Here is a 15,166-nt window from a genome sequence, read left to right as displayed (position 1 = left end):
TCTTTCAAGATGCAGCCCTTCATAAGGCAGAGTAAAACAACTGTCTCCAATAAAAAGGATGGGGAACCAGTGGAGCGGTTCTTGACATGGAAGTAAAATCTACTTGCAAGTTGATTTGTTTGCATGCTGAAGGAGATTAGGCCAGGGGTGTCAAATTCAAGGCCCGCAGGCTAGAGCCATGGGGTGCATAGATCTGCCCCATGGGGCTGGCCTGGAAACAACAAAGGGGGCTGCATTGCGGCCAAAAACAGAATGCGGGAGGGCTACACGCAGCCCCCCCCCCCCCGGGCTCTGTTTTTGCTGGTAGAGGGCTATTAAAACAAACTTAAAACAAAGAGAGAAATGTCTCCCCCTTTAGCATTTGAGTGTGCAAGAAGGGACAGGAAAGGAGAAAGGGAAAGAGGAAAGAAAAAGATGGGAAGAGAGCAAGGAAGGAAAGAAGGAAGGAGAAAGGAGAAGGAAGAGGGAAGGAAGGAAGACAGGAAGGAGAGAGATTATAATGAGAGTGAGGGAGGGAAGTCCTGCCTTAGCACTTGGCTGCCACAGGTGCCCCCGATACATGTTCCATGTCATGCCCACCATGCCCCCATCCCCCACCCAGTTCTCCGAGGTCAAACACAATCCTCAATGAAATTGTGTTTGACACCCCTGGATTAGGGCACTCAAAAAAAAAACAACCCCTGAGTTGCTTTCAACTTTTTAAAAAATGCAACTGTTTTATGCTGCTTCCCTCAAGTGGGAGAATGAAGAGAGCATCTAGAGAGTATTTTAAGATACAGATCTACATCTATTTCTATAAACCCGCCATCCTGGGCCCAACGTTTGGGAAGCCAGGCTCTGCCTGTCACAAGCCAGGACAAAGGGTGAGTGATGGAGGAGTAACACCTCCTTAAAAAACCTTGGTCCAGCTGGCCCGGCTGGGAGCACCTCGTAAGGGCCGCTTTCCAGGGTTACAGGAGAAGACGGTCCACGCTTTTGAAGGCGGAAGAGGGCTCTACGCCCCAACGGCTGATAAAGCAGCAGAGCCATCTTCTAGGAGAAGAGAAACTCTGATTACAAACCTCCACTGCCTTGTGGCTACATCCACTACTGGAAAAGGCTTCAGGAGTCAACCTCCAGGCAAAATCCGGAGCCGGAGTCCCGGAAGCAGTTTGTGACTGTGTACAACCACGTTCTGGTAACTCCTGCGACGCAGCTGGAACCAACCGTATCAGCTCTGCGATTCCATTGGACTATTTCAGCGATGTGGAGAGGGGGGAATCTGCTGCTTGGTTAACAGTCTATCCTCCTTATTAATCTACCCAGGCCTCATGCTCTGGAGAGGACACTCCAGCTTTACTTCTTTCCAAAGCACGACACCATCGTCTTTTGAGACTGAAGGATGCCAATGAATGATATCTATCTATCTATCTATCTATCTATCTATCTATCTATCTATCTATCTATCTATCTATCATCTATCTATCTATCATCTCTATATATCTAAGCCTTTTTTCGCCCTACAAATTATTTCATCTATTTTGCCATTGTTCTCAAGCTACATTTCAGAAAGACTTTACACACACATACAGTACCATACACATACAAATTTATTAAGGTACAAAATGGATTTTATAAATTATTTCAGACACACTTAAATTAACAGTTTCACAGTACTGTGGGCATTTACAAAATAGAATTACAACTCTAGAAAACCGAGTGTTGCTTCATACCTTTTTATCCAAGAGATATCAAAAAGAAGCACACCTTTTCTCTCTTTTCATCTCTTGTCCCTTATCCATCCCATATGCGACTATCTCTCAAGAGGATTTATCCTTCCAATAATGTCTTGAGTGGTTTATTGCTGTCAATGAGGTATAAAGTATGAGAATGCAGTTAAGGAGGGTTTTGGACTAGAGATCACACAGGTCAGAAATGGAAGAAAGAATGAGAAAGAAACTGAAAATAACTCCATCTTGATTTTCTTAGCATCAAATGGGACAGAGAGAAACATGGGCAGTCTTTCAAGATAGATGTGAACCCCTTGAGTTAAGTAGTCTAGGTTGAAGAAGAGACATAGCAAAGATTCCTGGAATTCTACTTTATTGTTGTAGGATATATCTATTCTGACTGAGGCTTCCCAAGAGCATGAAGCAAATCCTTATCCTGACAAAAAACCCTTTTATTAATTGACTGTGAATTCTGCACATTCACATCCAGCAAAGTCTTTCAAGGAAGGATTTACAGTCACAGACTTTATCTGGCTTGGAGAGCTGACAGGCAGAAATCTGCAAAACTTGACAAGGAGTCTCGGAGTGTCACCAACCAATTAAGCAAATAATTATCTCCTGCAAACTCCACTCTCCTTATGTTCCTCTTTTATTTCCTCTGGGAGGGTCCTTTTATCGTCCACCTGTGTCCTTCTCCCAAGTCAACCTCTGTTCTTTAGCTGTTCCCTTCGTCTGGCCACTCTGCGCATGTGCACACTGGGAACAGGCTCCAGCTGTTCATCTGCCTCACTGATGTCTGACTCTGAAGGCAGCTGATAACTGTCAGATGGCCCTGGCCCCCTCTCTGCCTCCAACACAGAGCCCTCATCAGAGCCTTCCCCAGACTCCTGGACTGGCCCATGTTCCTCCCCAACCTCCTCACTATCTGAATCTGGTGCCAGCTGCACTGGCCGCTGGCAGGCTACAACAATATCAGAATGTTGAAAGTCTAGCCAAGTTTCTCTCTATTCCATGTCAAACTAAATAAGACAGCATTATTTTGAGTTTTATCCCCATGCTTGCTATATGGGCCAATTGTACCTGGAGGAGTACGCTAGTGGAATGTTTAAAATAAGTGCTTTCCCCCCCTAACTTATCATGGCATCAAATAAAGATGTTATCAGCCCCACCCCATCCGTAATATGAGTTTCCTATTGATCACTCAGCCTTGACTATACTTATTTCCGATGGCTCCTTTTCACGTCCACAGCGCATGTTATGAAATTGAATGCTGTCCTGTAAATCTTGCCTTGAAAGCCGCCTTCGAAACTCATCTGTGGTAAAGTAATAAATTATAGGGTCAAGACATGAATTTAAACTGGCAAGACACAAGGCAATTGCGTGGAAGACCAAAATAACCTTTCGGGCATAAGAATCTTCTATCGTTTGGGACTTGACTAAGTAATTGAGAGGGAAGCTGACGTGATAAGGCCCAAAGCAAATCAAAAATACAATGGCACAAGTCAGGATCATCTTCAAAGCTTTCTGTTTCTCCCCAAGGTCTTGGGAAACAGAATTCTTCTCTTGGAGAGATAAGACGGTCTTCCAGGAACAATACAAGATGATCGACAGAGGGGTCACAAAGCCAACCAGCTCACCTAGGGACAACATTGCTATTGGGATGGGTCCATCTGCATTGTTCAAGGGCAGGTCCGCAAAGCATTTGTTGTTGGCGCAGGTCTCGTTGGAGGTAAGACGCAGGAGAGGGAAGGCTAAGCAGCCAACGCAAACCATAACCCATCCCACGATGCAGATGTACATGTCGTAGATGCGCTTGCAGTCACTGAACCTCAGAGGGTGCATGAGGAACTGGAATCTCCTCACGCTGATGCAAACCAAGAAGTAGATGCTCGCATACATGTTGACGTACTTGAGGTAGAAGCAAAACATGCAAAGTTCCTTCCCCAGATGCCAGCTTTTGGACAGGTAATAAAAAATCCTTAGCGGCAGCGATAGAACTTGGGCCAAGTCTGCAATTGCCAGATTGATCATAAAAATCACGGCCCGTTTCGTTTCTTTCATATATCCGTAGAAGACCCAGAGAGCCAACACATTCCCAATCAGCCCAGGAACCAGGATGATGGTGTACATGATGGCGTAGAAAGATTTCAAGAACTCCTCTTCGTCATGGTTTGAGTCATTGGCTGCCATGATTTTCCTGGTGAAGTACCGGAGCGGCTAGGAGAAAGATAAGGAGATGATCTGAAATTGTTGCTATCTTGAATTCTCAGGGGAAGGATGTGAAAAAGCTATCACTTGAGCGGAGGCACTGCGTCTGTGAAATCTGGACATCACCTGGTTTTGCTGCATCGTCTTTTCTTTTGCAAGCTTGCAAAAAACAGATTTTTCTGCAGTTCCTTTGTAGGGGAAATCAATTAAAAAAATAATAACCAGAACATTTAGGATCTTTTTGCTTCTCTGATTCTTCTATGCTCGTCTTTGGATCCTCTTTCAGCTTTCTTCATTGTGTTGTGTTTGATAAGGATGATTAGCTTGTTTGATGATGGAATCCGGTTGATTTTGGAAGAAGCTTTATCCCAGAGTCCTCGCTCTCAAATAGGTGCTGTTCTTGAGTAAAGGGAAGACAAATAAATCCCAAAGGCACATTGAGACATCACAGCCACCACCCGTGCGGAGAACTTCTCTTCCTTTCCAACTGTCATACCAAAAAGGACTTTGACATCTATTATTCCGCAGTACCCCCAAATTGGAACACCTGCAAGTGAAGAAAATACAAATAAGAGTTTATGGGGTCCTGTGCAATGAAAAATATCTCAAAGTTGGCTTGGTTAGAGGTTCCATCAACCAACTCCATCTCACCTCTGTTAGATACATCAGAGGAAGTTTTAACACCAAGGTCTTCTCCTTTGACAGCGCTTACACCAATGGCTACTTGGCCTCCCATCCCAACCTAACCTTGCCTTCCTCAGCAGACATCCTACCTGCCAGCTTCAGAAAGAAAGATGATAAAACAAAGGTGCTTCTATTCAGATTGGAATTGTTTGGGAATGTCTCCTGGGGTGGGCGTGGCCAGGATGGGCATGGCCGGCTCAACGTCACTCATGTCGGGGACACGTGCCCCTCCCAAGCTCCATTTTCACTGGCAGAGGTTTTGCTGTTTTAGGGCAGCCGAAAATGGAGCTCAGGAGCCCTTTTTGCTGGCATAAGCACCACGGGACAGTCCTTCGCTGTTTCCAAGGTGACCCCATCGACTGGATCTAAGTACCCCGTGGGCCAGATTTGGCCCGCAGGCCTTGAGTTTGACACCCCTGGTGTACAGGGTGAACCTAATCTTGCTGTATTTCTTATTCTGCTTTATCGTATGAGTCAGACTACACAACCTATCAAGTCTTTAACAGCGAATTCCAGTGCCGTTAGTAACAAAAGCTTCTAAATGTCTACCTTTCTTTGATTGTGATAGATGAAGACCATTACTTAATGTTCAGTGGTTTGAGGAACAAACATTGAGCCAATGGCCCTTTCAAACTTTCTGTCACGGTTAGCTGAGCCACAGTTAAGTCCTCTGTTATATAAATAGCCAGGATTTGATTCCTGCTCTGAAGGTTTTTCAGTGATTAATTAAAATGCGAAGTGCTTGTGTCTCATATTATCCTACTAAATCACTTCTCTCCATAATGTGTCTTTCAAACAAGCTGTTAACAGCTAGTTGACAAGTCTGAAAATATAGTCTCACACAGTTGGAGGGACTCGGCATGAAGAAAGCTAGCATAAGGAGTGTCTCCTGGAACTCAATTGGTAGGAATAATATAAAGCAGCAGAAATATTATACCCCATTGCATTATACTTAGCATCTAAGAGTCTATAATTTGAAGTATAAAGAAATGGGGATGTAATTCTTTCTGCTGCTTTGTCACATCACCGCCCCCAGGCGCATAATGTTATACACATCAGCTATATTCACATCATTTGCAAAACACTAAACATAGATTAAGAAAATCTACTGACTGTTGCTATACCATATATAATGCCAACACAAGAACCATAAGCAGCTGCCGCTGGGCTGGGGATGGAGCAAGGGACTGCGAGATTGGCTGGGAAACTGTCATAGAATGTTGAAATAGCAACAGCATTTAGCAATAGCAATAGCACAAGTCTTTGTATACTGCTTCACAGTGCTTGACAGCCCTCTCTAAGCGGTTGACAGAGTCAGCCTATGGCCCCCAACAATCTCTATCCTCATTTTACCCGACCTCGGAAGGATGGAAGGCAGAGTCAGCCTTGAGCCTGGTGAGAATTGAACTGCTGGCAATCGGCAGTCAGCAGAAGTAGCTTGCAGGACGGCATTCTAACCGCTTCGCCACCATGGTTCTCTGAAATGGAAATTACATGACTGTAGCAGCAACATAGTAGTAGCCAGTAACACTGAAGCAGCCAAACGTCATTCTTAGAGACTCGTGGGTCCTGGATATTGGACACATTCTGTAAATTCTTTTTCCCAGTTAAAGGTGATGTCGAGGAGAGTTTTAGCAGTATATAGATCACAATTATTCTGCACTCACTTCATCATCACCAATTTCGTTGTATTTATTTTGTACAATGACAATAAAGGCTATAGATATATATGTCATTGTATCCTCATAACAAGCCTGCCTAGTGAATGGCTTAACATCCACCAAGGGAAAAAGTAATGCCAATGGATGAGCTGATAAAGGGAAAATGACAATTTCATCGAAAAGGGGCATGAGCAAAAGAAAATCACAGTCATCTTAAGGCTCGATTCTATTTAATATAGAAAATTTAGTGGGCTTCCAAGATTATTAGAATAGAATAGAGCTGGAAGGGACCTTGGAGGTCTTCTAGTCCAGCCCCCTGCTCAAGCAGGACAATCTATACCACCTCAGACAAGTGATTGTCTAGTCTCTTCTTAACAACCTCCAGTGATGAAGCATCCATGGTTTCTGGAGGCAAGCAGTTCCACTGGTTAATTGTCCTCACTGTTAGGAAGTTTCTCCTTAATTCCAGGTTGCTTCTCTCTTTGATCAGTTTCCATCCATTGTTTCTTCTCCTGCCCTCCGGTGCTTTGGAGAATAATTTGATCCCTTCTTCTTTGTCGCAGCCCTTCAAATACGGGAAGACTGCTATCATGTCACCCCTAATTCTTCTTTTCTTTGGACTAGCCTGCAGCCGTTCTTCATATGTTTTCAGCCTCAGGTCTTTGATCATCTTAGTTGCTCTTCTCTGAACTTCTTCCAAAGTCTCAACTTTGGAAAGTCTCAGGTGTTGAGATAGAAGCCGCAGCAATGCCCTTAAAGCTCATTTTTAATGGCACACAGCCAGAGGCAATACGCTGATGCTGTAAACCGTTTAGAGAGGGCTGTAAAAGCAGGGTGAAGCGGTATATAAGTCTAAGTGCTATTGCCATTTGTTTTGTTTTTTTACATCAATATATATTTTTATTATTTTTCTCCTTCTACCACACATTACAATCATTATATCAACATTGTTTACATTGTGATATCATCATATCTGTACATATATATAACATTCCGCTTCTATATTTACATACTTTTATACACATTCTATAAAAATTTATATATATTGTTTTTCGGCTTAATTATTTTTCTTGTTTTGCAGCCATTTATACCAATTGTTCCAAATTTCATGATATTCCGATTCTTCCTTATCCTTTAATTTCAGTGTTAATTTATCCATCTCTGCGCAGTCCAAAGTTTTTTTTTTATCACTAATTCGTCCGAGGGGGTATTGTTTTGTTTCCAGCGTTGGGCAAATGCTATTCTAGCTATAGTTAAAATACGCGTTAATAAATATTTAATTTTCTTTGTATATTTCACTTTGATTATTCCCAGCAGAAAGGTTTCGAGTTTGTATTTTATTTGTTCTCCTGTAATTTCTTGCACCCATTTCCAGATTTTTGTCCAATATTTTTGTGTTTCCGGGCAGGTCCACCATATATGATAAAAAGTTCCTTGTACTTTTTTGCATTTCCAGCAAAATTGTTTTTGATGGCTTGCTGCCCTCTCGACTTTTTTCGACCACAGGCATGTTTGATTACCAACTACTACTATTCTGTGTTTTATCATGCCTTATTTCCTGGACATTCAACACAGGAGACTTAACGCTTTTCATTTTTTAAGGATCCTCATAGGGCTTCCATGCAGCCCAGAAGAATTCTTGTAAAATAAAATAAAAATGCTAGAAGCTACCTTGGGTTTTGCAACAGGGACTGTTTACTGTTGGCTTCTTTGGCAGTTTCTTGATTGGGGTATTGTTTACTTGATTGTTGGTCTGATGTTAACCTTGGAGTTAATCTATGCTGGTATGGACGCTGCTTCAAAATGGAACAAAGCAGCTCTCTATCATCAATCAGCACCCAGATCAGCATAGGTTAACTCCAAGGATAACATCAGACTAACAATCAAACAACCAAAACCACAATCAAGAAACAGCCAAAGAGCCAACAGCCCAATCAAAGGACCTCTAAGATCACCCCCACCAGTAGTCACCAGAATATAAACAGAGCAAACTTGCCTTACTAGCACTGATGATGTTACCTACTTTGGTGATGAAATGTCTGTGAGAAAACAAACAAGCCCAAGACCCCTTCAGGACGTTCAGCTATTAATATACAAGGGTAGTTTCAACGTGACCTTGTTACCCTTTTAAGAGAGATCAAGTATAATCCAAGGATATTGTGAGCAGACTCAGGTTGTCTTTCACAGACAAACAAGAGTCCAAAAATAAAGAAAAGTGTCTTCTCTCCAGTGGGCCAAGAACATTGGCAAATGTTAGGTAAAAGACTCCATTAGTCAGGCCTGCAACCATCTTTTTGTTTGGATCTTTGGCCTGCCACACTTTCTATTATTCTACTATGCATTTTCTATTGTGGGGAAATGGGAGGGGAGATTGTATGGATTTAGATGATATGTAGCCATAACAAAATTCTTTCTAGAAAGCCAAGGTCATCCTTTGCTTCTGCACCTGGCCAGAACTGGATGGGTGGAACTGCCAGCATGGCAGTGGAATATTGGACCATGTGATGGGCTTGTGGGTGTAGGGCAGTGGTGGGTTTCAAATTTTTTTAGAACCTCTTCTGTAGGTGTGGCCTGTTTTGTGGGAGTGGCTTGCCGGCCATGTGACTGGGTGGGAGTGGCTTGCCGGCCATGTGATCAAGTGGGAGTAGCTTGGCAGTCATGTGACGGTGGGCGTGGCCAACTTGTAAAATGTGAAACTCACTTAACAATGCTCTTGCTTAGCAACCAAAATGTTGGCTCAGAAACTCTGGCATTTGAAGCATGCAAGTCTTAAAGCTGTCAAGTTACAAGACCCTTGCACCCCTAACCCTTTAGGGAACCCCCCCCCCCCAGGGGTGTTCAAACTTGACAGCTTTAAGACTTGTGGACTTCAACTCCCAGAATTCCTCCTCCAGTCATGTTGGTTCAGGAACTCTGGCATTAAAGTGTGCAAGTCTCAAAGCTGTCAAGTTACAAGATCCTTGCACCCCTAACCCTTTAGAAAAACCCCAGGGATGTTCAAACTTGACAGCTTTAAGACTTTAAGGTTTAGATAGGACTCTTAGAGGCGGGCAGGGGGATTGGTGAGGCAGCCAATCAGTGAGCGGCGGGCGGGGGGAGGGAGCTGGAACCGGTTCTAAACGGCACTGTAGATTTGTGGAACCTCTTCTATAGAAGAGCTTAGAACTGGCAGGAACCCACCCCTGGTCTGGGGGCAAGATCTTGAACTTTCAACTGGGTGGGGAAAACCGGGAAACTTTCACATTCGGTTTTTCCCAGATGTGCCAACATGCCTCTCTTAATAAATTGGAAGTTTGAGGAATCCTTTGCCTCGGACTCTGATTTAATTTTGGATGCTATTTGGAACTGTGACACTGAGGTTAATTTGTCTTTTGGGGCTGATAGACATATTGTGAATATTGAGAACATGCTGTAGGTTGTGTTGGCTGGGATTGGTTCATCTATAAAATGTCTTTCCAAGTAGCAAAGTTCTAGGTTGATTTATTCATTTCATGGTGTCTGTACACCTCTGCCTTTCCAGCACAACTCCCACATGTTTCCACAAATACAACCGAAAACCAGACAATGACACACTCCCCAGGGGGTAACTATTCCATCACTTCATCTTGTTCCAAAGACTCTATTGAGCAAAATTATTTTGATCCTTTTTCTTAAAATCAAAAGGACAAATTAAAAGTGAAGAGGACAAGTTACAGGAACTGGGCATGGCTAGTCTAGTGAAGAGAAGGACCAGGGGAGACGTGATAACAACCTTCCAGTATTTGAGGGGCTGCCACTGAGAGGAAAGGGTCAAATTATTCTCCAAGAACACACACCCAGAGGGGTGTTAGGGGGTGTCTTACCCCCACAGTATTTATTTCCAAAGAGTAAGTCGTATGTGTACCAAGTTTGGTTGAAATTGCTCGAGATATTCCAGAGTTATGCTGGAACATACACACAGAGAGCTGTTTATATGTATATATAGAAGAAGAAGTAGATTATTCTGCAAATTTATGCAGAGTAACTCATTGGTGAGAAAGGGCCTTTGATTACTGGGTCATTCAGGGTCAGTTCCTCTTCTCAAGCTAACTTTCATCACTAAATTGTTATGAGGATTAAAGGTGGCCTGAAGTGCTAGAGAGTTATATATGTAGGGGTGTTTTTTTTTAGTGGGAAATGGATTATAAATGCAGTTAAGAAAGAAGATAGGGTTAAGTCATGCACTACTGTATAAGAAGCAATTTTAGACATTACAAATGCATCTTGTTTCACTTTTGACAATTACCGTGATTAAATGCATCTCAAATTCTTGCTTAAATGTAAAGCCTCTTCTACCCGTTTGTTTTTCCATGTGGGGTTCCTAACCGAACTGGGATTGTATCACTGGTAATATTAAAAAAAAAAAAAAGTTAGCTACGCAACCCAATGGTGAAATTCAATTTTGTTTACTACTGGTTCTATGGGCGTGGCTTGGTGGGCATGGCAGGGGAAGGATACTACAAAATCCCCATTCCCTCCCCACTCCTGGGAGAAGGATATTGCAAAATCTCCATTCCCACCCTACTCTGGGGCCAGCCAGAGGTGGTATTTGCTGGTTCTCTGAACTACTCAAAATTTCAGCTATCAGTTCTCCAGAACCGTTCAGAACCTGCTGAATTTCACCCCTGATGCAACCACTTCTTCAAAATGGAGAGATGGGAATTCTTTTCTGCTATAATTCCATGGCAAAATTGCAAAGATTTGCAAAAATTGCAAAATAATTGCAAACAATTGCAAATCAGTATAACAAAGAGAATCTCCTCTTTTTTCCAAGTAAAATGATTTCTTTTTCAAAGTTACGTTCTTTTATCAAGTAGGAAAGCCTTGCGTTTAAACCAGATTTAATCACGGCTTAGAGCGGATTCATTAATTTCAATAAATCTCAGTTGCCCTTTTGACTTAAATAGATCTCTTCTTGTTTTCTTCTGTTCAATCATGCTTAAGTCTCACAAACTGCCTGCTCAAGTCCTTGCAATTTTCTTGGCAATGCTTTTTTTTCCAGAAGGGGTTGCCATTGCCTCCTTCCTAGGGCTGTGAGAGAGTGACTGGCTCAAGGTCACCTTGCTGGCTTTGTGCCTAAGATTTGTTTTTTAGATCCTAGCCTCGTGCCTTAATTACTACATTAAACTGACTTAGATTTTCTCTAAGCAGGACTTAGTCTGCAGGTAGCTCTTTACAAATATTTTTAAAGTTATATATGCACATGAATATACATATTCAGGGTGCCAGGAAACATATAGCAACTATTATCACCAACTGATAATATTACTTCAATCATTTCTTGGCCTCTGTCATAAATTTAGTTATTGATCTTTCCAGAAAGACATCGACATTGAGTCTTGAGTGATGACCCCTTGGGCCATATCAAAGTGCAAAGTTCCAGAAACAAATGATTACTAAAATGTGATAAAAGCAATTTAAAATAGAATTTGATAAAATGCAATTTAAAAAGAAATTGGAATAAAATGCCATTTAAAATGGAATTGGAATAAAATGCAGTCTAAAATGAAACTGGAATAGAATACAATAATTTAAGATATAGATAAAATATGATAAAATTATATTTCGGCGTCACCCCTGCAATCTACCCCAATCAGTCCCACGTATGCAGATCTCAACCGAACCATTTTTGTTTAAGTACTGTGCTGTGTTGAATGTTATTTTCCGGTTCTAGCCGCACATAAGGTAAGTTGTTTTGATATGGGGATCCCAATGAGTCAATTCTTTTGGTATATGGACCAAGGTATCTGTCTCTCACTCCCTTATACAGGTAACAATCTGTATATGCTAAAGGACACTCTCCACAAATGCAGAGACGGCTCAATGTAGGGCATAGGATGGAATCTCCCATATCTGACCATTGTGTCAAGCTGGAAAGAAATAAAGAATCCAATTCCTTTGCCTGCAATTTCAGAAACAGATCACTGTATAGGAAAGGTACTATTATACGTACAAATAGATTGAACTGTTTTCAGCATAGCTATTTCAGGTATCAAAATGTATCCCAGTCTACGGATTTTTGTAGTAGTGAAATCTTAGGCTTTCTCAGCACAAGTTTCCCCCCAAATCTTCTCGGATGGACTGTTCCTCTCGCTTATTTTATTTTAATTCCGTTTGCAAATGTAAAATGCTTTGACGGAAACCCAACAGAGTTTAAGCAAACGGCTTCCCAACTAATTACAAGAAACACCTGCGAGATAGATAACTAACCACTGCATAAAACAAAAGCATACGAGTCCTACCGTTACCGTTTCTTGCCTGGCTTTAAGCACATTCTTTACATCCTCTGTAAGAACAAAAGTTTGCTGCTACGGTGCATGTTTCCTTCTCTGCTTATTACAGAAAGCAAAACTGCAGCTCCTCCTTTCATGTGGGACCGAAAGAGGAGATGAAGAGGCGCGGAAGTTAAAGGTGTCACTCGTAAGCCTCTGAAGTTGCTCTACAGCCGATATATTTTTTCCAATGTGCACCGCGTGATTAATTCTGAGCAATGACCAATTTCAGTAAGGAGCATGAAACAGAACGCACCCAAAATTCACCGGTCTGCTACAGTGGTGGAGTCTATATATAGCCCAATGTTTTCCTCTTTACGGGTGATCGCATGGTAAGAAGAGAGCAGGGGGCCTTGATTGACATGGCCTGTATGCCACAAAGGATGGCAAACTCATGTCAATGACCCAGGTAGTCCCTGATTTACGACCACAGTTGGGTACCAAATTTCCATCCCTAAGCAAGACATTTGTTAAGTGAGTTACAGCTCCATTTTATGACCTTTCTTGCCACCGTTGTTCAGGGAACCACCACAGTTCAGGGGTGAAGTCCAGCAGGTTCTGACAAGTTCTGGAGAACCAGAAGTGGATATTTGATGTAGTTTGGAAAACCGGTAGCAGAAATTTTGAGTAGTTCGGAGAACTGGTAGCGGAAATTTTGAGTAGTTTGGAGAACCGGTAGCGGAAATTTTGAGTAGTTCGGAGAACTGGTAGCGGAAATTTTGAGTAGTTTGGAGAACCAGTAGCGGAAATTTTGAGTAGTTCGGAGAACCAGTACGGGAAATTTTGAGTAGTTTGGAGAACCGGTAGCGGAAATTTTGAGTAGTTCGGAGAACCGGTAGCGGAAATTTTGAGTAGTTCGGAGAACTGGTAGCGGAAATTTTGAGTAGTTCGGAGAACCGGTAGCGGAAATTTTGAGTAGTTTGGAGAACTGGTAGCGGAAATTTTGAGTAGTTTGGAGAACCGATAGCGGAAATTTAGAGTAATTTGGAGAACCGGTAGCGGAAATTTTGAGTAGTTCGGAGAACTGGTACGGGAAATTTTGAGTAGTTCGGAGAACTGGTAGCGGAAATTTTGAGTAGTTCGGAGAACTGGTAGCGGAAATTTTGAGTAGTTCGGAGAACTGGTAGCGGAAATTTAGAGTAATTTGGAGAACCGGTAGCGGAAATTTTGAGTAGTTTGGAGAACCGGTAGCGGAAATTTTGAGTAGTTCGGAGAACTGGTACGGGAAATTTTGAGTAGTTCGGAGAACTGGTAGCGGAAATTTTGAGTAGTTCGGAGAACTGGTAGCGGAAATTTTGAGTAGTTTGGAGAACTGGTAGCGGAAATTTAGAGTAATTTGGAGAACCGGTAGCGGAAATTTTGAGTAGTTTGGAGAACCGGTAGCGGAAATTTTGAGTAGTTCGGAGAACCGGTTGTGGAAATTTTGAGTAGTTCGGAGAACCAGTACGGGAAATTTTGAGTAGTTTGGAGAACTGGTACGGGAAATTTTGAGTAGTTTGGAGAACTGGTACGGGAAATTTTGAGTAGTTTGGAGAACCAGTAGCACAAATTTTGAGTAGTTTGGAGAACCGGTTGTGGAAATTTTGAGTAGTTCGGAGAACCGGTTGTGGAAATTTTGAGTAGTTCGGAGAACCGGTTGTGGAAATTTTGAGTAGTTTGGAGAACCGGTTGTGGAAATTTTGAGTAGTTTGGAGAACCGGCAAATGCCACCTCTGGCTGGCCCCAGAATGGGGTGGGAATGGAGAGTTTGCAATACCTTTCCCCTGGAGTGGGGAGGTAATGGGGATTTTACCGTATCCTTCCCCTGGAGTAGGGTGGGAATGGAGATTTTGCAGTATCCTTCCCTTGCCACGCCCACCAAGCCACGCTCACAGAACTGGTAATAAGAGTATTTGAATTTCACCACTGCCGCAGTTGTTAAGTTAGTAACATGGTTGTTAAGTGAAACCAGCTTCCCCATTGACATAGCGTGTCATATGGGGGCAAAAGGAGATCACATGATCCCAGGGACGCTGCAACCATCATAAATATTCATTGCAAAGTATCTGAATTGTTCTGTAGGGAGAGCGAGGCAGGCAGGAACTGAGGCAAGGCAGGTTGAAGCTAACACAACCTTTATTAACCGTTTAACAAGGCAAAATGCAAGGCAGACCTCGACCCAGCAAACAGCAGCATTTGACAGCCGACAGCCCTTTTATACCAGAGCTGTCAGGCGCTGAACCAATAGAATGGCTGCATTCTCCCGCCAGCTGGCTGCTCTCGCGTCTTAACCAATCAGGAACCGGCAATGATAGCCAATGGCATTGTAGCCTCGAGGACTTAACATGAAATTTAACCATATGACTATGAGGATGCTACAAGGATGGTCAGTGTGAAAAACAGTCATACGTCCACTTTTTTTCAGTGCCGTTGCAGCTTTGAATGATGGAGTGGTGCAGGGGCCTAGAGGTGGAGCTCTCGCCGCAAAATCAGGAGGCTGTGAGTTTGATCCTAGGTAGAGGCAGATATTTCTCTCTCTCTGGACACAATGAGAATATATCTGCTGCCAACTCCGTATTGGCGACAGGAAGGGCATCCGGCCAGTAAACGCTCAGCTCCGTTCAGTTGCCCTGAG

The 15,166-nt window shown here is 42.7% G+C and overlaps 1 protein-coding gene across 1 annotated transcript; it reads right to left on the bottom strand.

Moving 5' to 3' along the window:
* Window positions 1–1,550: 1,550 nt before the first annotated feature.
* On the bottom strand, window positions 1,551–12,653 carry LOC309397794 (putative G-protein coupled receptor 174). The gene is made up of 2 exons (XM_081964143.1): window positions 12,523–12,653; window positions 1,551–4,464 (listed from the first exon to the last, which is right to left on the bottom strand). Exon 2 carries the CDS (start codon window positions 3,897–3,899, stop codon window positions 2,907–2,909), a length of 993 nt encoding a protein of 330 aa, XP_081820269.1. The 5' UTR covers window positions 3,900–4,464; window positions 12,523–12,653; the 3' UTR covers window positions 1,551–2,906.
* Window positions 12,654–15,166: the final 2,513 nt, after the last annotated feature.

This window comes from Natrix helvetica (assembly GCF_964273705.1).
Source record: "Natrix helvetica genome assembly, chromosome: 11".
Lineage (NCBI taxonomy): Eukaryota > Metazoa > Chordata > Lepidosauria > Squamata > Natricidae > Natrix > Natrix helvetica.
This window is presented reverse-complemented; position numbering and strand designations above follow the sequence as displayed.

What these genes read in the sequence shown, in the direction of transcription:
- LOC309397794 (XM_081964143.1), bottom strand. Translation starts at nt 3,899, where the DNA reads ATGGCAGCCAATGACTCAAACCATGACGAAGAGGAGTTCTTGAAATCT.